The 25,636-nt window shown below is 43.9% G+C and overlaps 1 protein-coding gene across 1 annotated transcript in view; it reads right to left on the bottom strand.

Annotated features, from left to right (window-relative positions):
• Positions 1-22,673, bottom strand: part of MOGAT1 (monoacylglycerol O-acyltransferase 1) — a 28,207-nt gene extending 5,534 nt beyond the window's left edge. Inside the window, exons 1-5 of the mRNA XM_081861589.1 lie at positions 22,011-22,673; positions 6,776-6,954; positions 5,535-5,739; positions 3,641-3,815; positions 902-1,101 (exon numbers count right to left, since the gene is read on the bottom strand). Of these exons, the coding sequence (XP_081717715.1) occupies positions 902-1,101; positions 3,641-3,815; positions 5,535-5,739; positions 6,776-6,954; positions 22,011-22,584 (1,333 nt within the window). The 5' untranslated portion in view covers positions 22,585-22,673. The remainder of the gene's footprint in view (positions 1-901; positions 1,102-3,640; positions 3,816-5,534; positions 5,740-6,775; positions 6,955-22,010) is intronic.
• Positions 22,674-25,636: the final 2,963 nt, after the last annotated feature.

Genomic DNA, 25,636 nt, shown 5'->3' with positions numbered 1-25,636 from the left:
TGGGCTTCTTGGTTGAGTACAGTAGGAACCCAAATCTCTCTGGTCCAAGTCCTCCTCCTCCCCCTTTAGCGATCACTCATATCTGAGTAAGATTGTCTTCCATGAACATGGTCTTAACAGTGAGTCTGTAAGTGACTGTGGAGGCCAGTTCTGGATCCACATGTCCTTCCACAGTGGGAACATAGGTTTCCTGGCAAGAGTTGATCACGGTGTGGATTTGCCAAGCATGCCTTCCTCTTAGCACGTTTCTCCCTTTCATCCTGAGTTTGAGCATCTTCAAAGTTCATGACAACTTTGGTAAAGGCTGTTCTCCAATTGGAGCGCTCACAGGCCAGAGTTTCCCAACTGTCAGTGTTTTATTGGATATGCAATCAAAGTATTTATTATCTCACTGCTGTATTGAAGCTTTGGTGATTTTAATATATCATCTTATTTGATTTGTTGTTGCAGTTGTTTGGTTTGTATTTTACTTGTGAACTGCTCTGGGATCTTGTAAGAAGAGCAGTATATAAATGGAAATAATAGTTAAAACACATTTGGTCTGATCCACAAAGGCTCTTATGATGTTCTTAACACAACATATCACACCGACTGTACAACATAGGGATGCGGGTAATAAAGTATGAATTGAAGCATGTTATGTAGATTATTTTCTGCTGACAAATTCTAGGAGCTACATATAAACACAACACAGTCAAAGGGCAGGGGGAGAGGAGGAAACCTATAAATTAAAGATCAGGAAAGAGACAAATGCTTATTTCAAACTTCTTCCTCTTCTGCATTTGGCGCTTAGATGGTATATGGAGCCGTTTTCAAAGGCTAAGTGGCTACTATTTCTTGACAAAGATTTGTATATTAAACATGTGCATATGAAATCAAAAAGAGAGCAAAAAGAACTTACCAATAGTGTGAACAGGTTTCCTATAAGGCATCACCCCAAAGCTATATTGGAAGATTCCTCTGCCATGAAACAAAGGCAATGCAAACCCCATAAACTTCTGCAGTTTCTCTTGCAATGTTCTGAGCCTCGATCCTTTGGGGTTTGCAACTTGTTTGAACAGTTCATTTTCCCCAAAAGAAAACACTGGGACCAGTTGAGCCCTGCCAGAGAAAAGCAACAACGCGGTTGACATAATTCATGTCAATGGGTTGACAAGTATACCCATTTAAAGGAGCTGGACCATAAAGAAGGCTGATCACGAAAGAATTGATGCTTTTGAATTATGGTGCTGGAGGAGACTCTTGAGAGTCCCATGGACTGCAAGAAGATCAAACCTATCCATTCTTAAGGAAATCAGCCCTGAGTGCGCACTGGAAGGACAGATCCTGAAGCTGAGGCTCCAATACTTTGGCCATCTCATGAGAAGAGAAGACTCCCTGGAAAAGACCCTGATGTTGGGAAAGATGGAGGGCACAAGGAGAAGGGGACAACAGAGGACGAGATGGTTGGACAGTGTTCTTGAAGCTACCAGCATGAGTTTGACCAAACTGCGGGAGGCAGTGGAAGACAGGAGTGCCTGGCGTGCTCTGGTCCATTGGGTCATGAAGAGTCGGACACGACTAAACAACAACAACAACAACAACAAATAACTTTGGCACTAAATTCATGTTGCTACCTACTGCCTCCTAGGAAAAGCTCAACAGGCAATAGGACTAAGCCTCCATTTACACAACTAAATGCAATATTAGTCCAGGACTAAACCAGGTTAGTCCAATGGGACTAACTAAGCAGATGCCATACGTCTAGGGCTTTCTTTCAGCCAGAACTCAGTTCTAGCACCTCTCAGGTGGGTGCCGTTTCCATTCTAAGAGAATAAGGGAGGTGTTCATGGTGAGTTCCAGCACCTGTTTTTCTAGAAAAATAGCACTGCATAGATCAGAGGTTGGTGGCTAAGCTTATTTTGGCCTGAGGGCCCCATTCACCCTTGGCAACCATGTGGAGACCACATGCCAGTGGGGACTATTGCCAAAGCTAAGCATGGCCAGCCCATATGCTTGCATAAAATTTCTGGCATGGACACACAGGGCACATGCCCAGGCAGGCAGCCCTCTCCCCAGCCAAAATCAGTGAAGTATTGAGCACAGGGCAGAAAAAAACTTGCATGGGATTTTTACGAAATTGTAGTTGGCTGCCTCTTTTACCAAGATATAAAATTAGAAATGACAGTAAATGCAAGAAATGTTGAAATCGGGAACAATAACCACAGGAAGGGAATGGCCCATAGGACTGCTGTTGGCTAATAGCTCACTTACAAAGAAATATTGCAAGTACACAGTAAAAAAAAGGCATGAAACAGGAAGTTGTTACATGTGCAATTTCATACTTACGTATTAAATGACTCTTAGACATATATAGGACAGCTCTTTTCTGTGTGTGAATATTTGGTTCTTGTTATTGGAGGGGGGAATCTATTTCACAACACTGCACTTCTTCCCTCGTTTTTATATATGTGGGGTGGAGGATAATTTTAATTCAATTCACACTTAAAGCCAAATTGATCAATTTCTGACTTTCCAAAACAATGTGAGAATTCTTCATAATTTGCACTTATCCAAAATCTGGGATGCAGTTCTCCAACCAACATTTACGAAAAGGCACATATCGGAGTGGGGATGGGGTGGGGAGGGAAGAATATACTAGTGAAAATAACATGCAAAAATGTTTTATATTAGGAGAAATTGTTTGCAAAAGTTGAAACTCCGTACAAAAATGTATTAGGAGAAATTCACATTAAAAGGCTAATGAATTTTCACGATGATTTTAAAAAGTCACAGATTGCTGCAGAAATATGGAGAACTGAATTGAAGGTGGGGAAAATGAGAAACTGAGAGAACTGAAATTGACAGATTTGGTATGCAGTTTTCTCTAGCAATTGTAACGCATGTCAGCGCACATAGTAGCACAGCATGTGTGCTTTCATACTATGATGTTACTTGGCTGGGGAACTGCATAGCAAAAGTTGGAGAATGCCTTGCAGACAACCCCAGTGCTAGAGACAGACAGACAGACAGACAGACAGACAGACAGACAGACAGACAGGTTGTGTATCCGCAGCAGTGACCAGAGGAGGGAGGACTGCTGGGGAGGACTGCAGAGAGAAGAAATGCCATGGTGCATCTCCAGCAGCAAAGCAAAGCATGTCTATCTCATATCAGTCTCTACAGCACTGTAACTCTCCAACCATTTGACTTCACCCCCAAAGACGCACTCCTACATTGTCTCCTGAGACAGCCAACGACAAGATATACTTATAGAATACTATCAAGTACAGTGGTACCTTGGGTTACATACGCTTCGGGTTACATATGCTTCAGGTTACATACTCCACTAACCCAGAAATATTACCTCAGGTTAAGAACTTTGCTTCAGGATAAGAACAGAAATCGGGCTCCGGTGGCACGGCGGCAGCAGGAGGCCCCATTAGCTAAAGTAGTGCTTCAGGTTAAGAACAGTTTCAGGTTAAGAACAGACCTTCAGAACGAATTAAGTACTTAACCTGAGGTACCACTATAGTCCATTTCATGTTTTGGGTACCTACATTCCATCTTATTTCAATTGACAAGTTCTCTATATTCCCAGTTAATGTCCTGTGTGTTACCACTTTATTCTTAATGGGTGAGTTCTACACATAGAACTTACCCATGTTTCAAAGCCACCTTAATGAACCCTTTCCTTTTGAGGATGCTAAGAGTTAAGCTTCCAGGACGGGCATCTAAAGACTCTTCTGCTCCTCCAATTACAATCACAGCAACATTTCCACCACCTTCATGGCTGAGCACATGAGACACACTCTTCTTGGATGCTGAAACCAGCCCTGAAAATGTGCATAAATAAATAAATAACAGAATACCCAATCAGCGTTGCATGGAAACCATTAGTCAGGTGGAATGAAAAAAATCTGCTGAAGTTAAATTTGTGCTCCGTACAGTAGCTAATTCTTTATTATAAACATGCAAACAGTTTACAAATGACATATTACATAATGCAATCTAATAGTCACTAATTTACCGTTTATTTTGAAAAATACTGTATTAAGATTGTGCCCTTAATGAATCATAAGACAAATATAAATATGTTTTCTAAAAACTCATATTACAGTTTATTTAAATATCTACAACATAAATGATCAAATTATTTAATTGAATATGATAGCAGTGGGAAAAGCTTTAAAAAATATTAACTGAGGTTCTCATTTCATGTACTTAAAAGGGGCCCACTGACTCTCAAATTGCTCATTTCTCTGTCTACCTTCCCTTAAGCATACCAGCTCCATTAATTCTGTCACTGTGGCAGGCAAAAAAACCAAATTTTATTAAAACTATTTTTGTTCTGTGGGAATTATGGGAGTACACCACTTAGCTGCTATTAATACTCTGACTAGATTTCAATGTTCTGCTCTTATGTCCTTTTTTTAAGCTATCCCAAAAGATGGTAGATTCATCTGTATTTGATATCCAATTATTTCTTATATATGCTCTGTAACAAACTACCGTTTTAACTTATGAAACAGTAAAGCCTACATGTTGTTACTACTGAATTTGATGACCCCTGTTTGGGTGTTTCCCCCTCATGCACAGGGCCAGATTTAGGTTTGATGAGGCCCTAAGCTACTGAAGGTAATGGGGCCCTTTATATGTCCAGCTGTCCTTTGCCAACAACAAATTGTCACTGTTTTTTGTGTTGAATATATGCTATATGGTAATTTATGGACCTAATAGGTATCTAACCAGTGATATTTTAGGGAGCAGGCTAGCAGGCGGGCCCCTTACTTACATCATAGGAGCCTACACAACACGAAACACTTGCTGTATGTATGTTTTGTTTTATTTGTTTTTTATCTTATATTTTGGAAATGTACATCCAGTTTTATTTTCCCTTTAAATTTTTGGGGGGCCTCCAAGAGAGAGGGGCCCTAAGCTATAGCTTGTTTAGCTTATACGTAAATCTGGCCCTGCTCATGCACTTAATAATCATGTGTAATCCTTCTTCCCCATCTGCAACCCCCTACCCTCTCACTACCCAGACCTGAGGAGTACATCTGTAGAGCGGAATCTCCTCTTTCTGCATCCTCTGGTGATGTGGAAGATGGAGAACACCTGAATAGGGCTGTGAGAATCAGGCCACGTCCCAGAGCTTACTTTACGAAGTGAACAAAGTGTGCCAGTGAAAGCATTACATTGCTTCAAATGGCTGGTGAAGACGTGGCTTTTCAAAAAGGCCTTTGGTGAATGATCTTTTTGCGAGCTCAATTTCTGATGGCTGTTCTACAGTTCTGAATCTTTGTGACTTGTATTTTGGTGTATGGGGGCAGCAGAGGGGAATAATGTTCTGCTGCACAAGGAAAACTCCTGAAACTGGCAGAACATTCTCCTTAGTGATATGTTAAATACAGCCCACTGTTATTATCTGATTTGCTAAATGTGTTCAGTTGCTTTGGAAATCAGGTAGGGTCGCATTTTTTAAAAAAATACTGTGCATCAATTCCATTTTTGGAAAAACAGACACATCTGAATTACTAGGGTTTACTGCTTACCTGCACACATAATATAGTCTCTGAAGAAAGGACACCTGAACCAGAAAGGCAAGATGTGTAGGTATGGAGTCAGACCAGGGAATAACTTCTTAAAACCTGTGTATTCTGTGCAAAAGTTTCCAAAAGCTCCAGCGACAAGGACGCCATGAGGATGAAACCCAAAGAGGTAGTTCTGGCTTGGATCCAAATCCGAGGTTTTTATGAGCTGAAATAAAGGCTCAGTAAGAAGTTCACTCTTAATTTGAAAGTTGACTGGCAATTGCATACTGGCCAATTCAGATCCCACAATGAAAGCTAATTATTGCTTTTGCAAAACAAACCTGCTCCCGCCCCCCCCCCCCGACCAGACATTTTGATGAGATGGAAAGTTATGGGGAAATGCTCTGGAAAGTGTGGGGTAAGAAGAGTTTGGATGTGATATCCCGCTTTATCACTACCCTAAGGAGTCTCAAAGCAGCTAACATTCTCCTTTCCCTTCCTCCCCCACAACAAACACTCTGTGAGGTGAGTGGGGCTGAGAGACTTCAAAGAAGTATGACTAGCCCAAGGTCACACAGCAGCTGCATGTGGAGGAGAGGAGACGTGAACCCGGTTCACCAGATTACGAGACTACCACTCTTAACCACTACACCACACTCTCTTGATGTCCTGTTGCCTAACCTCCACACCCACAAATAAGGAAGATTGCTCAAAGAACAGGTTCTCTGGAAGAGACCTCAATTTGGGTTAAAAATAAGAAATGGAGGTGTAACTTGTAGAGTATATAGACACAGAGATCTCAGCTCTCAGTTAAATTGCAATCTATGCACAGTTACTCAGAAATAAGTCCTCTTGTGCTCATGCTGTTCCAAGCCAACCATAGTTGGTTTGTTAGGATTGCATAGCAAGCTGTAGTTAAGCAAGGAAAGGATTGAAAGCTTTCAAAACCATTTCTTCCAGTCACATTGGAGGACAGGAGGGGAGTGTGCAAAGCCCAAGGCTTATTTAGGACTATAATGTGGTGCTCAGCCATTGTTTAGTGCAACGTGTGGCCATGTTTCTGTGATGGCTTCTTCACGTTGGCCATCCACACGTGCAAAATTTCAGCACAGGAATAATAATGGAACAAAACAAAACAGAAGTGGAATCCTAACGAGATGCAAAGTACATCGGCTTTCCTCCCCATGCTCTGGGACATACGCAGAGCGCACAAGCATGCACACACAAAGACATTAACTTTCACTGCAAAATATTTCACTCACCTGAATTGGAAAGTATTCCTTAAAGTATCTCCACACAGTCCAGTTTCTGACCCACTTGGATCTTCGCCCCCCAGTTTGGGGGGTTTCCCAGTCGAGGTAGAGCCAGAGCGCATAAATAGCTGAGATAAACCAGTAATCTCCAAACACAAAGATCATGAAGATTCCACAGCAGCATTGTGCTAAAAACAGAGACACAGAAAACACAAAACATTTGATACAATGAATGCAACTCATAATTTTACCTCCTTGCCATTTTCTTCTCCTTTCCCATCATGATCCCTATGGCTGACCAACAGAAGCCTCTTGAGGGTTCTTTCCTTGTACCTAATCCATGGAGGTGCTTCCCCTATAGCCACACCAGCTTGCTACTTTGCTTCTCTGCAACTCTCTGCTCTCAACTCTGACATACAACCTGCTCTCTGCCCCCAAAACTCGTAACACTGCCATATTGCCGTTGACAGCAATGGAGGGCTCTATCCTATTCTTTGCATTCCTATGCCTAAGGTCACCACTGTTATATCAGTATGTGATACAGAGAGATAGAAGGAGGGTTTTTTGTTGTTTATTAGCAATATACAGTGGTACCTCGGGTTAAGAACTTACCGTATTTTTTGCACCATAACACTCACTTTTTTCCTCCTAGAAAGTAAGGGGAAATGTCTGTGCGTGTTATGGAGCGAATGCCTGCGGGTGGCGGGGGGGATCTGCTGCAGTCGTGAGCAGAGGATCCATGGTTCCCCTTCCTTCCCTCCTCCATGGTTACAAAGCATGGATCCACATGGATCCTCAGGATTTTTGCATTGGGCTACTCCAAACTCACTGTCAGATCACGTCTGTGGCCACAGCATGAACCACAAAAATCATATATCCACTATTTTGTTTAGAATATTTTCTTTCTTGTTTTTCTCCTCTAAAAACTATGTGCGTGTTATGGTCTGGTGCGTGTTATAGAGCGAAAAATACGGTAATTCGTTCCAGAGGTCCGTTCTTAACCTGAAACTGTTCTTAACCTGAGGTACCACTTTAGCCAATGGAGCCTCCCGCTGCTGCCGCTGCGCGATGTCTGTTCTCATCCTGAAGCAAAGTTCTTAACCCGAGGTACTATTTCTGGGTTAGCAGAAATAGTCTGTAACCTGAAGTGTCTGCAACCTGAAGCGTCTGTAACCCGAGGTACCACTGTATACTCTTTGAAATCCTTCATCAAATGCTGGGGGTTTTATTTTGCCCTTTATTTTGTTTCATTTTTGTCATTCTGCCTGATAAAACGAGAAATCAGAGCACGGAGGCATAATGTCCTGCCTTGGATAATTTAAAATGATAAATATTAATCATTCTGCTGAGAATATGTGGTTTGGTACTGCAATTCCATGATACCTTCAAGCTGAAGCAGGGCAATAATTTATTTTTAGCTTTGGAAATAAAAAGGAACCTTTCAACCACACTAATGATAAACTATTCTAATCCTGACATGTATACATGAATAGATGCAAAAGTCGCTTTTCAGATATCCACAGTCAATATGCAGGTGTCAGGAGCTGAGTAGGGCTAACACAACAGTGGCAGATACAGCAAAGAAGAGCCGCAGGAAAATAGGCAGCCAACAGTGCTGCCCTGTTCATGTCTACTCAGAAGTAAGCTCCATTGCTTTCAATCCTACATCAATTCACTTAGCGGTAAGCTCATTTAAATCAACGGAACATATTTCTAAGTAGACGTGTATAGGAATTCACCATTTTAAGGGAAATGAACTTGAGAAGAAATTGTCTAAAGCCAAACTTTGTTTTTTTAAACTCTCAATTTTCTTTCTCGTCCAAATGAAATACATTTGTTTCCCGAAATATAGCTTGTATCCAAAATGTACAATCCGACACAATTTAGAAATTATTTGGCAAGAGACAAGGAGACGGAAAGGAATTGGAAAAGTGAAAGCCATGGAAGGCCAGACCTTTCTTGAGTAACACACTTTCAAAACAGAGAGTCTTCTCCCAGTGCCAAACTTTAACAGATTTAGAGCCTGAACAATAATCCCATGTACGTGCAGAACTTAAAGCAAAGGCATCCTGAGAGCGTTTCAGGGGGGGAGGATAGTTATGATAAACTTTCCTCTTGATTTATCAAGCAAGTGGTCATGAGTTCTTGTATTACAAGTATCTTGCGGCACAAGTTTTGCAACTTATTCCAGAAGCTGAGATGTACGTATTCCATTTGTGGCTGAGCAAGTTCCTGACATGACAATGACTCAATATAGTCTCACTTGGCTTGACAGAATTACTACCCTTTCAGCTCCTTGGCAGGATTCCACATGGCTTAACATCAACATGACCTTGAGGTATGAAAGTCACACAAAGTTTGATGACTAGTACCTGGCAGGGCTATTCAAAGACTTCACAAAGGCTGCCACACAGTCCAGATAGCAACAAAAGCTGATAGGATAGGTTTGCTTTTGCACTAACCAAGGGCTTACCCTGAGATGTGCGTCCTGCTTTCCTTAGGGTAGGAAGCCAAATGAACTCAGAAACACTAAGGCTCAAACTAACACACCCACTGTTCTTTCTGTGTTTGTCTGAATGACCTGTTAAGCAAAGTTAACAAAGCTCATGGTGTTAAATAGATCAACAACAAACACATGAGAGAGTTCTTAAGCAGCTTTGATTAAAAGCAAGTTGAAGACCAAGTTACATAAACCTTGGACAACAACATATTTTTGGTGAAAGGCAACACAGTGACACAGGCAGTTCAACTGGTAAGTCTCTGCATGTCACTCTGAGCAATGTTAGGGACCTGAAAGAGTAAATGCTCAGTCATTTAGACTACAACTCCCACCAGCCCCATCCAGGATGAGCTACTCCACCACTCTTGTTTGCATTTAATTTCAGTTTAGTTCCTGCACCTTCCCGTTCAATTTATCCCTGACTTTCTCCACATGCGTGATTTCTCCTACCCAATTGCAGGCTTTGGTTTTCCCCAGGGGTCAAACCCCTGCTAAACACCATGAATCTTAAGCAGGTGGCCTTCAACCAATCACTATCTCTGTCTAAACTACCCCACAGGGTTGTTGTGAGGATAAAATGGGAGATGGAGAGGGTAGTTTGTTAAGGGCTCTGGGAACTCTAGCTCTGCGAGGGGAAAACTACAATTCCCATGAATCAATTGGAATGGGGGTGCTTTAAATGTCTACACAACCTAAATGTGTTTCCCATGAGCAGAGGCACTTTCCCTCAGATATTCCAAGACAAGGACTTATTATTGAAAATGCATTTTAAAGTTATCCCTCTGCTGGGTTTCACCTCTAGCACAAATGAAATTGAGGGCAGGGCACAAACATCTTGTGGTTTGGGCAGGGTCCCTCCCCTCTCGATTTGCATCTACTTTTACATCCCTAAGGGAAACAGGGTGGCTTGAAGGAAACAGGGCCATAGGTGACACATTAATGACCAATGAGGAAGTGAGACTGAAATAAAACACCCCACATGACCTAGAAGCAGGAGTGGGGAAACTTTTTCAGACTCCCCAAGGATATTCTGAGGGCTGTGGGTTAGGGATCCAAAAACACAATGACTTTAGATGTACTGTGTGTTACAACAAGCTGTCTATAAGGAAAGAAGAGCTCAAGGATTCCAGTGTGTTTACATGTGTGCTCCCTAGCCTAGATCTTACAATTCCTTCACCTGAACCAGAGTTTGTTGCTCCCTGCTGAATACTAGACTTACCAGCAGATGACAGCCTTGTAAAGTCCTTAATATATGTTGTTATGATTATGAACTTTGCATCCTCTGTGGTTTCCAGTACAGTCATACCTTGGGTTGAAGTAGCTTTGGGATAAGTATTATCGGGTTGCGTGCTGCGGCAACCCGGAAGTAATGGAGCACGTTACTTCCAGGTTTTGGTGACTGCGCATGCGCAGATGGTCAAAATGACGTCAGGCGCATGCGTGGAAGCGGCAAATCGCGACCCGCACAGATGCACGGACGTGGGTTGCGTTCGCTTCTGGATGCAAACTGGGCTCTGGAACGGATCCCGTTTGCATCCAGAGGTCCCACTGTACCTGTTCCTAGTAGAAAACTGTCTCTCAGGGGCTTTGGCAACAATTTTGAGGATTCCCTTTCAATAAATAGTAGTGGCCAGTTCACAGAAGAGCATCAGCTTCACTTCCATTCCTGATGTAAGTGTTTATTCTTATAATTAATATATATAATCTCCTCTATTTCTGATGCTCAGATTGTGATTGCTGTTGCTTTCGCAGCCAAAAATGGGAACATTCACAGACAAGAAGAAGATAGTGGGCTGGGGACCCTGCGGTGTGCAGGGGAAAAGCCTAGGAAGGGAAGTGATTCACAAACAAACCTATGAGAACTAAGGACTCAGCTACACTGGCAAAGAAATATCACTTTATATGCATTGTTTATGCATTCTAACACTATGACACCAGATGGCACTGTGGAGTTCCATTTTTGCTAACCCGATTTCTCATACAAAGTTTGCAATGCGTTTAACTGAAATGCTTCTTTGATGTGTCTAGATTCAGCCCAAGTGTGCTCAGTGGCTGTGGATTGTGAATTGCTCAGGGTGGTGGAAAAGGATGGAGCAACTGGAATCCTGAATAGGGAGCCCAACACACTGCAACATTTATTTGCACTGCAATACCCACTTGTTGTATTAGACGGCATACGCAAGCAGATTCATCATGAGATTAGAGATTCCCCAGGTTTAAAAAGAAGATAACTGTGCTTCTGTTACATGGCAGGAGGTGTCATTGCAATGTGCAGTGATGGAGAGAGCTGTGTTGGCATTCAGACAACACCCCTATTTTCACCCTCAAACTGTATGGAACTGCAACATACATGAAAGCAAGCACTTGGAGCCAGACTTCCAGTTTGGCTCACTTGTATAGCTCCTCATCTAAACAGCCTGACTCCAGTCAGACATACAACATTGGCGCAACATTATTTGGGATCCAACGCATAAAAGAAAAACCTAACAGAAAAGCACCACACAAAGTCATTGCACTGAAGCAAGTTGTCTCCCTTGTGCTTAATCCGCGCTGGGTGTTCAGCAAACAAAACATTATTACACTAATTGGATTAAGCAGGAAATACTTGTCCGAGGCTGTGCCTCTAGCTTCTATTAATGAATAATAAATGGTTTAGGAGCTGTCAGAGCATTGGATGGAATGACAGAAAGTCAGTTCATCCTCACTGACAAAGAAGCGAGCCATTTGGTAAGTTTAGACTCCAGGCTTAATGGTATAAGAATGTGGAGAGGTGGGATTGCAATTCCTTTTGATGGCCGTGTTTCAAATGTGGTAAGCCAGCACTGCTGCATTTGAGGCAGGTGGCTCCTCCTCATTCTGCTGAGTGAGGCCCTGAACTTCTGCCCAAAGTCCTGCCCTGCACCACTGGGCAAGTTGAGTGGCATAATAATAATAATAATAATAATAATAATAATAATAATTTATTATTTATACCCCGTCCATCTGGCTGCCCCAGTCACTCTGGGCAGCTTCCAACAAAGTATTAAAATACAGTAGTCTGTTAAACATTAAAAGCTTCCCTAAACAGGGCTGCCTTCAGATGTCTTCTAAAAATCTGGTAGTTGTTTTTCTCTTTGACATCTGATGGGAGGGCGTTCCACAGGCTGGGCGCCAGTACTGAGAAGGCCCTCTGCCTGGTTCCCTGTAACTTGGCCTCTCGCAGTGAGGGAACCACCAGAAGGCCCTCAGCACTGGACCTCAGTGTCCAGGCAAAATGATGGGGGGGGGGGGGAGAGACGCTCGTTTCAGGTATACTGGACCGAGGCTGCATACTGTGGTAAAGATTCAATCTTTTTTTTTTTTTTTTTTTGCCAATTATTTGTAACATTTTATTCTCTTGAATGGAGTGTATGGGGAGTTAGGAGGAACACCTCTGGCGGGAGACACATCGTGCTACTTCTGGGGTAGTTTGCCCACCTTTGGTCCCCATCCTGCACTCAGCTCTCACCTGTGGCTGCTAGAAGCTGTCAGCATGCGACAGCAGCCACATTCTGGGAAATGTTCCGACTGGCTGACTAAACCAGGGGAGGGTAGCCAATGGGTCTCAAACCCTCAGTGGGTTGGGGACTTCCCCTGCAGACAGGCTCCAGCAGATTGTGCAGACAAGACCAAGAGTGGGTCCAATGGTCAAAAAGGTGGTTTCTGCATGCACCATAGAGGGAAGTGAGGAGCAGGTGTGGCTCATCAACCCAGGAAGGTAGCCCATCTAGGCAAAGGAAAACTCTGGTCCTAATTTTCCCTGAGGAAAAACCTGTACCTGCTACCCTGTGGGGCATCTGCAGGAGAAGAAAAGGCTAAGGAGCAAATTCTACACAAATCCAGAATGGAGACTCTAAGATACCTGGATGGTGTCTTGTATACCTCCTTCTGGCAACACCTGCAGCCAGGCAGGTGCCAAATGTATAGCTCTGCTTTCCTTTGGACCACATCAGTGAGGCCAAGAGAGGGGAATTGTCATCTGGACAGTCCAAGACCTCCATAAACACTGCCCAGGTTTGCACCCCAGAGAGGTCACTTCAGTGCAGCTAATGCAACAAAAACAACTTGGGAAGCAGCAGTTAGGAGTTACCAGTCTCTGCAGCCACAGCAGACGTTGTGATCTTCCAGCGGTTTGATTTCACCCCCGAGGCAGACTCCATTGTCTTTCGAGACAACCGGATGCCAATAATTTCCTAGCAGTTATTCCACTACATAAACCATTCGTAGATCTGGAAAAACCTATGCTCAGTAAGGCCCCATCCATATACAGAAATTTGCCTGAGCCGAACACTTGATTTCTTTCATCTGCATGAAGCCCCATGCAGTTGCCTTCCTCGTGTCACCATGTCCTTGATCTTTACAGATGATTAATAAGAGAACAACTGCTATCTTTGTCTGTTCTGCTTTGGAGAGCAGCCTCTGGCAGAAACTAGATGTATGCTAGGACAAATGAGCCACAAGCTGAAAGTTCCAAGAGAGTATTTTCATGAATTCATGCAAACGGCTTTTTGCTGATATTAGTCATGGAGAAGTGTTTCATAAGGACACAAGCGCTCTGCTATGAAGGGGACTCTTGCAGCTCTGACTGCTCCTATACTAGCCACACTGGTTGAAGGAAAGGTTCCTCCTGATTCAGGCTGAGACATACAAGGTGACACTCCACACATCACACATTTGGAATCTGGAAGCCAAGTTCTACATTCTCTCCAGTAAGAAATTGCATTTGTAATGTTGGCTCAAAAGTCTGATGTAGTACTAACAACTGGAACACTCCACACCAAGCTGTCCACAATTTACAGTGTGTACGAAGCCATACTAGACTTCTCTGAAGTAAGTCCCTTGATTGGCGTTCCTCAGGGCCACCCCTCACAAGATAAGCAGCAGCAATAAAAGTAATGTAAATACCATCAGCACAATCTCTGGATGCTTAAGACTTTGGTAAATACTACATTTTGCTTTATTTGTTTTTTCAGTAGTAGTAGTAGTAGCAGTAGTAGTAGTCAGTGGCGTAGCGTGGGTTGTCAGCACCCGGGGCAAGGCAAGTAATTTGCGCCCCCTAACCCATGGATTTGTGCCCCCTAACCCATGGATTTGCACCCCCTAACCCATGGATTTACGCCCCCTAACCCTAACCCCTAGATGTTGCGCCCGGTGCGGCCGGCCCCCCCTGCACCCCCCACGCTACGCCACTGGTAGTAGTAGTTATATACCCTGCCCATGTGACTGGGAATACAGGGTTACTATTTGTACCAAATAATCATGAATGTTGCCAAATAAACCCATATTTAGTGGGAATGTGTCAACCATGGGATTGTTTGGTCATATAGATAACAAACGGCCCCAAAGTAGAAGCAAAGTCGGTAGGGTCCACATCACCCCTGGCGGCACATATTTTATGAGTCAGGCTTTTTTGGAAATGGTAAAGAACATGACTTTTTTTAAAGCAATGGATTTATAGAATAACAAGATGCATCCTTCCGCACTTGACAGATCAAGGGGCAAGCAACAGATATATAGAATTAATGGCTGAGAAGTAAGGTCAGAACTGGCCGTCAAAATTGGATGAGACATAACTTAGCATCCAGGGCAAACCTGTTTGCCAACAATAATTTCCATTACAACCTGCTTCCAGAACTTTGGTACAGTGGTACCTCAGGTTACATACGCTTCAGGTTACAGACTCTGCTAACCCAGAAATAGTGCTTCAGGTTAAGAACTTTGCTTCAGGATGAGAACAGAAATTGTGCTCTGGTGGGGCAGCAGCAGCGGGAGGCCCCATTAGCTAAAGTGGTGCTTCAGGTTAAGAACAGTTTCAGGTTAAGTATGGACCTCCAGAACAAGTTAAGTACTTAACCTGAGGTACCACTGTATATAGTTTCATGTCACCACATATGTTCCTTGTACCTTACAACTCCACCAGCATAAGGGGGAAACAATATGTGCTGGTCACACCAAGGTACTTTGGTTAATTTCCGCCCTACAGAAAATTACTGTATTTTTCTGCGTTGAAGAGGCCCCCATGTATAAGATGACTCCTACTTTTGGGAGCCCAAAATTAAGAAATCAGTCTTTTAAAATACCTGAATGACCCACTGCCCTGGTTGATGGAAGTGGTGATGTATTTCACTGCATAATGGCAGGAGCCTGCATCTTGCTTCCCTCGTCTCAGCTTGGCTCCACAGCTACCTCCGAAGCCCAGCCTCATTGACTCAGGAGCTGGCAGGAATGTCCGAGCTGACGCATAGCTCACCACAGACTTATGGTAGAAATCCATGTATAAGACGACCCCAAAGTCTGGACTAAAAAATGGAGGGGGATGTTGTCTCATACACGGGAAAGTATGGTATTTAGTTTAGAGTTTGGATTTGATATCCCGCTTTATCACTACCCCAAGGAGTCTCAAAGTGGCTAACATTCTCCTTTCCCTTCCTCCCCCACAACAAACACACTCTGAGGTGCGTGAGGCTGAGAGACTTCAAAGAAGTGTGACTGGCCCAAGGTCACCCAGCAGCTGCATGTGGAGGAGTGGGGAATCGAACTCGGTTCACCAGATTACAAGTCCATCACTGTTATAGTCAAATTGTGATGGAACACAAATCGAACTTCAAATTTCCTCAACTGAATTGCCAAATGTCCAGTGCTTCACTGTAATGAAGGATGCAATTCAGAGCATGAAATAATTAATCAGCCTTTATTGCTATGCTGCAATATGCTGGAGTATTGTACATTTAATAAAACCACTAATTAGTTGTTTTTAGGTTGCCTTCATATGTAACTGTGACCTAGGAACCTATCCTGCTGAGTTTAGCTTTATTTGTTTATGCTTAGGAAATGGATCACATTTCTTGTTTTGCAATGGCAGTAATCCTAAAGACATTCAATTGGAAGTATTTTCTGAAACTGGTAGGACTCACTCCCAGATCAGTGAGTTTAGGATTGCGAAACTGAACAGATGTACATAACTCACATTGGCAAAGATTGTAGTTTCTCAAAAGGAAATGTACAAATCTTAATTTCCTATATATACAAAAAAGTTTTAGCATATTCTATTGACATTTTGGGTCCTCAGAAAACCGCAGTCATCATCAGGACCTTTTTTGGAATCTTTTAAGCAAGAGATTTCAGAAGAACTATTTCAACAGTTATGAAACCCACATACCTATGGGACTGCCTCTCCTGGTATGCCCCACGGAGGACCTTAAGGTCCACAAATGACAACATTTTGGAGGTCCCAAGTCGCAAGGTGGTTAGATTGGTCTCAACCAGGGCCAGGGTCTTTTCGGTACTGGCCCCGACTTGGTGGAACGCTCTGTCACAAGAGACTAGGGCCCTGCGGGACTTGACATCTTTCCACAGGGCCTGCAAGACAGAGCTGTTCCGCCTGGCCTTTGGTTTGGACTCAGTCTGCCCCTTATGTTTCCCTCCCCTTATGGTTTTGATCTATGGGCTACTTTTAAAATGAGGCTGCATTTTAAATTGCATTTTAACCTGTATTTTAAATTGTTTTTTTTTCCCTATTATGTTTTTACTGTCATTTTACTGGTGTTAGCTGCCCTGGCCGGGGAGGGCGGGGTATAAATAAAATTTGTTGTTGTTGTTGTTGTTGTTGTTGTTGTTGTTGTTGTTGTTGTTGTTGTTAAAACAAGGCTATCAATAGCTACAAGCTGTGATGACTATGCTCTACCACTACAGCCAGAGGCATTATGCCTCTGAATACCAGTTGTTGCATATTGCAGCAGCGCAGAGTGCTGTTGCGCTCACATCCAGTTTGCAAGCTTCCCACAAGCATCTGATTGGCCACTGTGAGAACAGAATGCAGGACTAGATGAGCCATTGGCCTGACCCAGCAGGCTTACTTTTCGTTCTTAAAAACTCTGGTGTGCAGGCAGCCAAGAGTGACCCAAGTTTATTCTCCTTTCCATTCTTTTCCTTGGACTTTATTTAGAAAAATGTCTAGCCTAGTTTTCCAAAAGTGCAGGATAGCTCACAAAGCAAACTTGTGGCTTTGGAAAAGTTTTATTTCCCATCAAAGGAAGTGCTTTCAGAAAGACAGCTTTTCAAGTCACAGGTGGGCTGTGCAGATTTTGTTGGTCCAAGCAGTAGACTGGAAACCAGCAGGATCTTTTCCATCTGGATGGTTGTATATAAAACCTGCACCAGTTAGTATGGCTATTTTTAGTAACTCCTCTTTGCCCTGTTTTCAGTTAGTAGTACAGCATCAAACGATCTGTGGTAATTCACACAAAAACTACTCTTAAAAATTACAGCTAAACTGTGGTTAAAGCTTTTTTAAAAATCCCCAGGAAGGTGAAGGGAGGAAAGTAATGTGACAGAGAAGTCTCAGTGAACCAAGACTTGGTTGGAAAATTGAAGCTCTGACTTCAGTTTGCTGTAACAAATGGCTTGACAGCTATGGTGAAGGATCTTAGAAGGTTATTTCCAATGGAGAATGAGCTGATTAGTAGCCACTGGTTATGGTTATGTTATGTTTTTATAGGGGAGAGGAGGAAGGCTTGGCTACTGAAGCCCTGCAAAACCATCTCAATGAAGGAACAATAAATATTTGTTTTGCATGCTTTTTTGAAGCACTCCTTTCTTAATGCCATTTCTATTCATCATTCAGGTTTAAGGAGTAGGGCATGGGTTATACTGTAGCACTTCACCATGGCACTACTATTATTTTTATTTCCTTCTCTCCCCCCCCCCCAAATAGCTGCATCTGATTATACCTGTGCAATAACTTTGGTATCTCTTTGACTCCACCTCTTCTCTACATTCTAACTTGCAAGATTAGTTTCTCCTGTTAGAAATTACCATCCTACACACACACATATACTAGCTAAATAATTCCAGTACATCCAGTACTGTTTCTAGTATGTCACAGAAGAGTCTTAAAGTCAGGCAGTTATAAATTACTTAAGGGGCAATCATATGGCAAGAGTCACCTGGATGAGCTGCTTAGGATGTGGGTGAAGATATGTTTGCAAGTGAAATGTGGCTATCTCCGAGTTTGTTTGTTTTTAAACATATTATTTATTTTTATTTATTTTGTGAAATTTATACACCAAGTGATTGTAACTGCCGCCTCCCCGAAAAAAACCCAAGGCAGTTTACAGAAAGAAGAATACAATGAAATTATTAGTGAAAACAATTAAAACATCCAAAGAATTGGAAGCAGCAATAAACTAAGAACACATCAGCATTCTCAATATCCGGGTAAACAAAAATGTTTCTAGCAGGCAGCAAAAGGAGTACAACGAAAGCCCCTTTTCAACAGAACCCATCAAAATGACTCACTGCTCTGACTTCAGAAGCAGATTATAAGAAAAACAGTTGTAATCTTTTGTATTGTTAACCGGTTTTAGGCTGTAAAACGTAACAGGGCTTTCCTCATTTAGCTATTTGCTTGAAATATTTTCAGCCTACCCTTCTTCACAAGGGACCCCAGGGTGGGGTGCAGTAGCTCCATTTGAAAAAGAATAACCATCAGCACAATGATAATCAGCACTCTTGCATCTGCCCGCGAGACAGGATTTGGGGTAGCTCTGAATTTCACAGGTTCCTTTTTATCTGAGAGGTATTGTAGCTCTGAATACAGTGGTGTGTCCCTGCCTTAAGAAGATCTCCCTGGGCTCAGTAGTTAGACAACTATTACACTGGCAAATAGCCCCTTTGGGGGCAAAGCAATAGAAAGGGTGGCAACAGTCCAGGTTCATGCTTGTTGTTGTTGTTTAGTCGTGTCCGACTCTTCGTGACCCCATGGACCAGAGCACGCCAGGCACTTCTGTCTTCCACTGCCTCCTGCAGTTTGGTCAAACTCATGCTGGTAGCTTCGAGAACACTGTCCAACCATCTCGTCCTCTGTCATCCCCTTCTTCTTGTGCCCTCCATCTTTCCCAACATCAGGGTCTTTTCCAGAGAGTCTTCTCTTCTCAAGTATTGGAGCCTCAGCTTCAGGATCTGTCCTTCCAGTGAGCACTCAGGGCTGATTTCCTTAAGAATGGATAGGTTTGATAGGTTCAGGCTTGCTTGGAGGCAACTTGGATATGTTCTAGTCTGGCTTCATGGCTGGCCATACCACTGAACCTGCCTTAGTAGCCATGGTTGATGACAGTTGTTGGGAGAAGGATAGGTGGAATGTGACCCTGCTTGCTCCTCTTGACTGACTGGCAGTTTTCAGTATCATGGTATCCTGTTGGAGCATCTCAGGGAGGTGGGGGTTGGGAACCCTGTGCTTCAGTGGCTCTGCTCCTACCTCCAGGGCCATTTCCAGAAAATACCGTACTTAAGGGAGGCTGAGCACCATGGGAGTTGTCCTGTTGTGCTCAGCAGGGTTTCATCTTGTTCACTAAAGCAGCGGGTGGCAGCAGCAGTGTAAGTTACCATCTGAAAAGAACTGTGATTTTTTGCTGGGTTGGTGGAGGGAAATAGTTTATTGCTATGAGAAAGTGACCCTCTGAAATTAATAATCCTTGGGTGGCGATGCTGCTGTGAAGTGTTAGGGGTTTCTTGACCACCACAAAAGGGAGAGGGAACCAAACTGCTGCCCTTAGTTGGAGATTTGGGGGTTGAACGCTCACTGAAAAGTAAAGCCCGGCCCTTGGGAGAAGTGGATGGAAAGCTATTCTTTTTTTTACCCTGCTTACTCAGAGAGCAAGGCAGCAACTGGGTGACATTGCAGAGATTGTCATCTCCAAGACGTATACACGGGCTGAGAGGCGAGGCCGGCTTCTGGGGTGAAACTGACAGTGGGCTTGTGTCCAGTTTCGAAGCCTCCTCATTCTCTAGAGGTTTGTGACGTCTCCTAATCGATTTCCACTTTGGGAATTTGATGGTGCTCTGGCTTTCAGACTGAGATCTGGTACAAGGCATGATGGACACGTCAACCCGAACCTGCGGAGCCAAAGGGGCGCGAGGCTTCTTCTCGCAACCAACCCGCTTGACTAAATGAAACTACTCTGCCTGCCCACTTGTGGCCAACCGGCCCCGACCTGCCCATTGGTCCCCGGGATCCAAAATTACCGGTAATAATTTGGAAATGTGTCACTAGGTGCAGATCAGTACTCTAGCAGTTTTTACTTCTGGGTATAGATAGTCCTTTAAATATCTCCAAAAGACATCTCTGCTGATCACGGAATCCTAGATCATGATCTTTTGGTAATACAGTATACAAATACAGTGGTACCTGGGGTTACAGACACTTCAGGTTACAGATGCCACTAACCCAGAAATAGTACCTCGGATTAAGAACTTTGCTTCAGGATGAGAACAGAAATTGTCCTCCGGCAGCATGGCAACAGCAGGAGGCCCCATTAGCTAAAGTGGTGCTTCGGGTTCAGTACAGTTTCAGGTTAAGTACGGACCTCCATAACGAATTAAGTACTTAACCTGAGGTACCACTGTACTGTAATCAAAATTTATTTGCTTAACCCATCAATCACCTAAATGGCACCACCTGACCTTAGTACGCCACTGAGGATGGCGCACTCCTGATTTCTCTTTGGGAGGGGGCAAAAGTGATGCTGTTTTCCCTGGTGGTGGCATTCTGATACATTATTTTAACTGGCACAATCTGCGTGCTGCTTTCCCTGGCGCGATCGGTGGTATGTTTTTAGCAGTGCGAGACTCCCTACTACTCCCTAAAAAAAAAGTTCAACAACTTTGGGGGGCGCTGGATGGAAAATTTGCACCATGGCACCATATATGCTAAAGATGGCCCTGCATAATTTTCTCATCCCAGCTCAGCCAGTTGAAGCAAGACCAAATGTAACTTCCAAAAAGGGGCATTCTGGGTGTGGGACCAGAGAGGAGGGACTTAAATTGGAGCCTGAACCTATCAGCTCTGTCACATGACTTGTAGGGTAGCACTTAACACTGCTTTCCTCCAGCTTCTGCTGCATAGAATTGCTCTCTTAGAATGCTAGAGCCATCACATCATCACAACCTTTCCGCAAGAGCGCGCAAAGCTCATCACAAAAGTTCCAGTAGGCAGTTTTCCAAATCCCCACGTGGGACACTGAACACATCTTGCCTGTTTCTAGATGGTGCAGTTTGAGCTTAAAGCACTTTTACTCTGAAGCAAGCCCCACTGCTTTAAATGGGGATTTCGTCACAAAGACGTATGCACTGGCTTGCTGCCTTACTCTGGAGTAAGCCACATCAAGTGAGGAGGGGCTTATTTCCTAGCAAAAGCGTTTAGAACCGCAAGCCAACAGCCAGATTCTGCTCTGGTTTCCTAAATTCCACTTTGTTTCAGTGCGACTTACTCCTTAGTAAGGCAGCAGGCTTACAGCATAGCTGCTTGGAACTGAACCTCAGCTTAGTGAGACTTACTTGCGAGTCAACTTGCACCGTGCATGAGCTCGAACCCTGCCCCATCCTATGCATGTTTACTCCAAAGTAAAACGTACTGATCTGCCTGCACAGAATTCCATTGTAGCCCGATCGTATATGCATACCCTTCGACAGCTGGGATAGCTCAGTCGGTACAGTATGAGGTCGTGGGTTCGAGGCCCACTTGGGCAATGAGATCCCTTCATTATAGGGGGGTGACCCTCGTGATCTCTACCAACTCGACAATTCCCAGCTCCAATCAGGCTTAACTCTCAGAAAAGCACAATTTTCACTAGCCTGCGGCGCGAACACATTCGTTTACTGCAATTTCTGTTTACGTCCAAGCGATCTAGGCGAGGATCGGGCACCTAGACGGGGCGCAGACGCGCTTACCTAGCAGCAGGAACGAGAAGACCCATTGAAACACGGCGGCCGTCTGCAGCCTCCTCGCCAGGGGGATGTTGAGCGGGGCGAACTCGACCTTCATGGCGCGCCGCCGAAGAGGCTTCACGCCAGAAGGCGCCCAAAGGGCAACGGTGAGCGCGGCTTCTCGCCTCCCCCGGGGTGGGTCCTCCTCGCGGGCTGGGCTGCGCCTGGCCAGTGGAGAGAGCCCATCGCCCCTTCCAAGTTTGGAGATCCCGAGGCGGGGCCCTGCCGCCGGCACGATCCCTGGAGCCAAGGGAGTTGGAGACCTCGACGAGAGCTTTGCGCCTCGGTCCGCGCCTTCCCCGGCGCCTAAGCTGCAAGGATCCGCCCTGGCTGCCGGCCCGGAGCAAGGAGAGCGCTGCTTCCTTGGGCCGGTCGCGGAACGTGGCGGCGGCCCCGACGGAGCCCCTCGGAGGCGGTGTTGCTCGTGGGGAGGGGGAGCCTGTGGCCGGGGAAGGGGAGAGGGCATACGCGGCACAACATGGACAAACGAAGTTGGCAGGGCTTCCTTCGATCTCCGATCTCTTTCACACTGCCACATGATTCATTCGAAACGTATCTTCCCTGAAGTCTGTATTGTAAGCAAGGAAAGCCCTGCTGCTTTCGAGGCAGTTAGCGTCCCAGTAAGCCCGTTTAGGCCTAATAATAATAATAATAATAATAATAATAATAATAATAATAATAATAATAATAAATAAGTTTATCCATTGCTATCATTTGTAACTGAAAAGTGTTTTTCATTTCATCCCAACAATGGGATGGAGTATGTACGTTACTTGGGCGCAGCTCTCCCTCTCCTGCGCTCTTTTCTGGCTCCCCCATACAATAAGCCGTCGCTTAGTTCACAGATCCAATAATTTGTCTGCAAATGCAATTTGCTTCAGGGGCATCGATTACAGCTGCAGAAAAGAGAAAAGTGTTTTGTTTGTGTGAAGTCCCCGGCTGTTGCAAGGAACCCTCCTTGAAAGGGCATATTCACAACATACATTTAAGCATGGCTTCTCCCCCACCCAAAGAATCCTGGGAATTGTGGTTCGTTAAGGATCCTGGGAATTGTAGTCCTGCGAGGGGGGAATTAGTGTTTCCAAGCGTCTTAAGAGGGGGAGTCAAGTGCTTTAAATGTCTGTTGACTGTGCTTTGAAAGTATGGTGAGGATTTGTCCTTTGTCATTCCTGAGGATGACCACAGAATGGAAAGGTGGTGGGGTGACCCAGATCGGTTCTCCTGGACCTCTGAGCACTGACTGGTCATTTGAGCTGGACTTAGGAGGCCTGGTGTTAATGCTGACCAGTGACGTGAGTCTTGGGGACAATTTTAAATTTGACAAGGTTCAGGTGCAAATCTCCCCCTCAATTTAGAGTATATATTGATTGACCTTGTATAAAACCATATCATAGGAGCCAACTCCTGGGGCCAAGGTCCCCCCCCCCCAATAAAATAGTTGAAGAGGCTGGGCCACCCCAAAGTTGATGGGCATTGCCATTCAAATAGTGCGGGTGTGCCCCATCATGTGATTGATTATGCAGAGCGGAGCTTATTTAATAAATACTAATAAAGAAAGAAAGAAAGAATAAATAAATAAATTACAACCCAGGTGGTTAAGAAAGCCCAACAGAGACTCCATCTCCTCAGGGTATTGCGAAAGAATGATGTCAATCAACATTTGATTATCTCCTTCTACCGGTCAACAAAAGAAAGTGTCCTTTCATACTGCATCATGGTGTGGTACGCTGGTTTGCCATCAACTGATAGGAAGTGCCTACAGAGGGTGGTGTATACAGCACAAGATATTATGGTCTGTCCCGTGAATCCCCTGGATGAAATAGCAGAAGAACGTTGCCTCAGGAGAGTGAGGAAAATTCTCAGGGATGATTCACATCCTGGCTGGCAATTTCTTGATCTCCTGCCCTCAGACATAAGTTATAGAAGCATGATTAGTTGCACCAACAGGGTAAAGAACAGCTTCTATCCATGGGCTGTTAGGCTGCTGAATGAAAAGATAACAACAGGGCAACTGACTTTCGGGTTTAGTGGGTGTGCGTCAGTAAACAAGGGAATTAAACTAAGAGAGCTGAGTGGGGGGTGCTTGTGTAATCTCACTGTATACAAGTTGTACAGGTGACAATAAAGTATTTCAATTTCAATTATTTGGCCTCCACCCAATATTTTATTCAAGTTGGCACCCATATACAGGCTCCTCCGCACTCATGCATGATCAGAACGCGCTCGACTGCTGACATGTGCCATTTGTGGCACCCAAAGGGGGCAGTTTGGAGGCAGACTAGATGGCACATACACTCATCCCACTGACGTGGGTGGTGGCCAGTAACGGAACCCACGGAACAGTGGGTATTCCCCTGTACACAAACAGTTGAGGAGAATAAATCCATATATAAGTTCATGAAGGCTAGCCATAGTGTCTGCATAGCAATGGATTCCAGGTGATATTACAAGTTGGCTCAGTTTGCCTACTGATGGAATTTCCTTTCTCCTGATTTAGTTATCTTGACTTCCCTCCCTTTGAGTTAATAGGAGATTAGGGAAGACATGAGGTTTTGCAAGTTAGTTGCATTTTCCTTTGTGAACATTCTAAAAAGAAATATACATACGTAGCATTGAAACTATGTATTTACACTTCCAAAATTGAAACAAAAAACTTCTTTATCTTGATCCTTGACTAATTTTATCAGTAGCAACTCAGTATACCTTAAACAATCTTCATCTGCACGATTCAGCCTACTTGCTTAAATGCTTTGCATGATGACCTAAGTTGGGTTCTTCCTGCTTCCATTCATTGTCACTTACGCAAGGACTCATGCTCACACACTTTCCCTCTGCTACTGATCCACAAACTGTCCACAGCCAGGGCAGGGAATTACATTTGCTTCTTCCCCATTTTGACTCCTGACTTCTCCTCTGCACCTTCCCTTATGTGGGGTTAGTTGACGTGGAATCTGGGGGGAATCTAGTTTGTGCATTTTTTAAAAAACCCAATTCTTGTCTTGCTATGCTCTAAAAATGTCTTTTTGCATCAAGTGCCAGAATGTATGTGGGAATGCAAATTTATATGTGCATCAAATTGAAAGCAATATAATGCAAATCAATAACAAAATATTGTGGCACCTTAAAGACTTAAGAAATTGATTATAGCAGAAGTGTTCATGGAGTGGAGTCCATCAGATGTAACTGATGGAGTGGACTGGAGTCCACAGAAGCTTATCATGGCATAATAAATTGAGTTACAATGTCACCTGGTTGTGTTTGCTGCACCAGACGAATGCCTCTGCCTCTACAGAAGTTTCTGCAATGTGGTAATGATATCCAGACTCAATATATTCATTATGTGTCCAGTTCCTACAGTAATCTGACATGTGCAGTCCAACACAGATCTCTCTAGGTTGGTGGGGAACCTATGGTCTTCCAGATATAACTGGACTACATTTCTCTTACATGTTGGGAATTGAAATACAGTAACCCCCAACTTACATGCATTTAACTTGTGTGCATTCAGCTTAACACACTTGGCAAAAAATGTTTCATTTTTTTTTAAAGGGGGGGGTGTGCAGAAACGGGGCAGGCATCCATGGGAAAAA

This window comes from Podarcis erhardii (genome assembly GCF_964252035.2).
Source record: "Podarcis erhardii genome assembly, chromosome: 5".
In the NCBI taxonomy this organism is placed as follows: Eukaryota; Metazoa; Chordata; class Lepidosauria; order Squamata; family Lacertidae; genus Podarcis; species Podarcis erhardii.
This window is presented reverse-complemented; position numbering and strand designations above follow the sequence as displayed.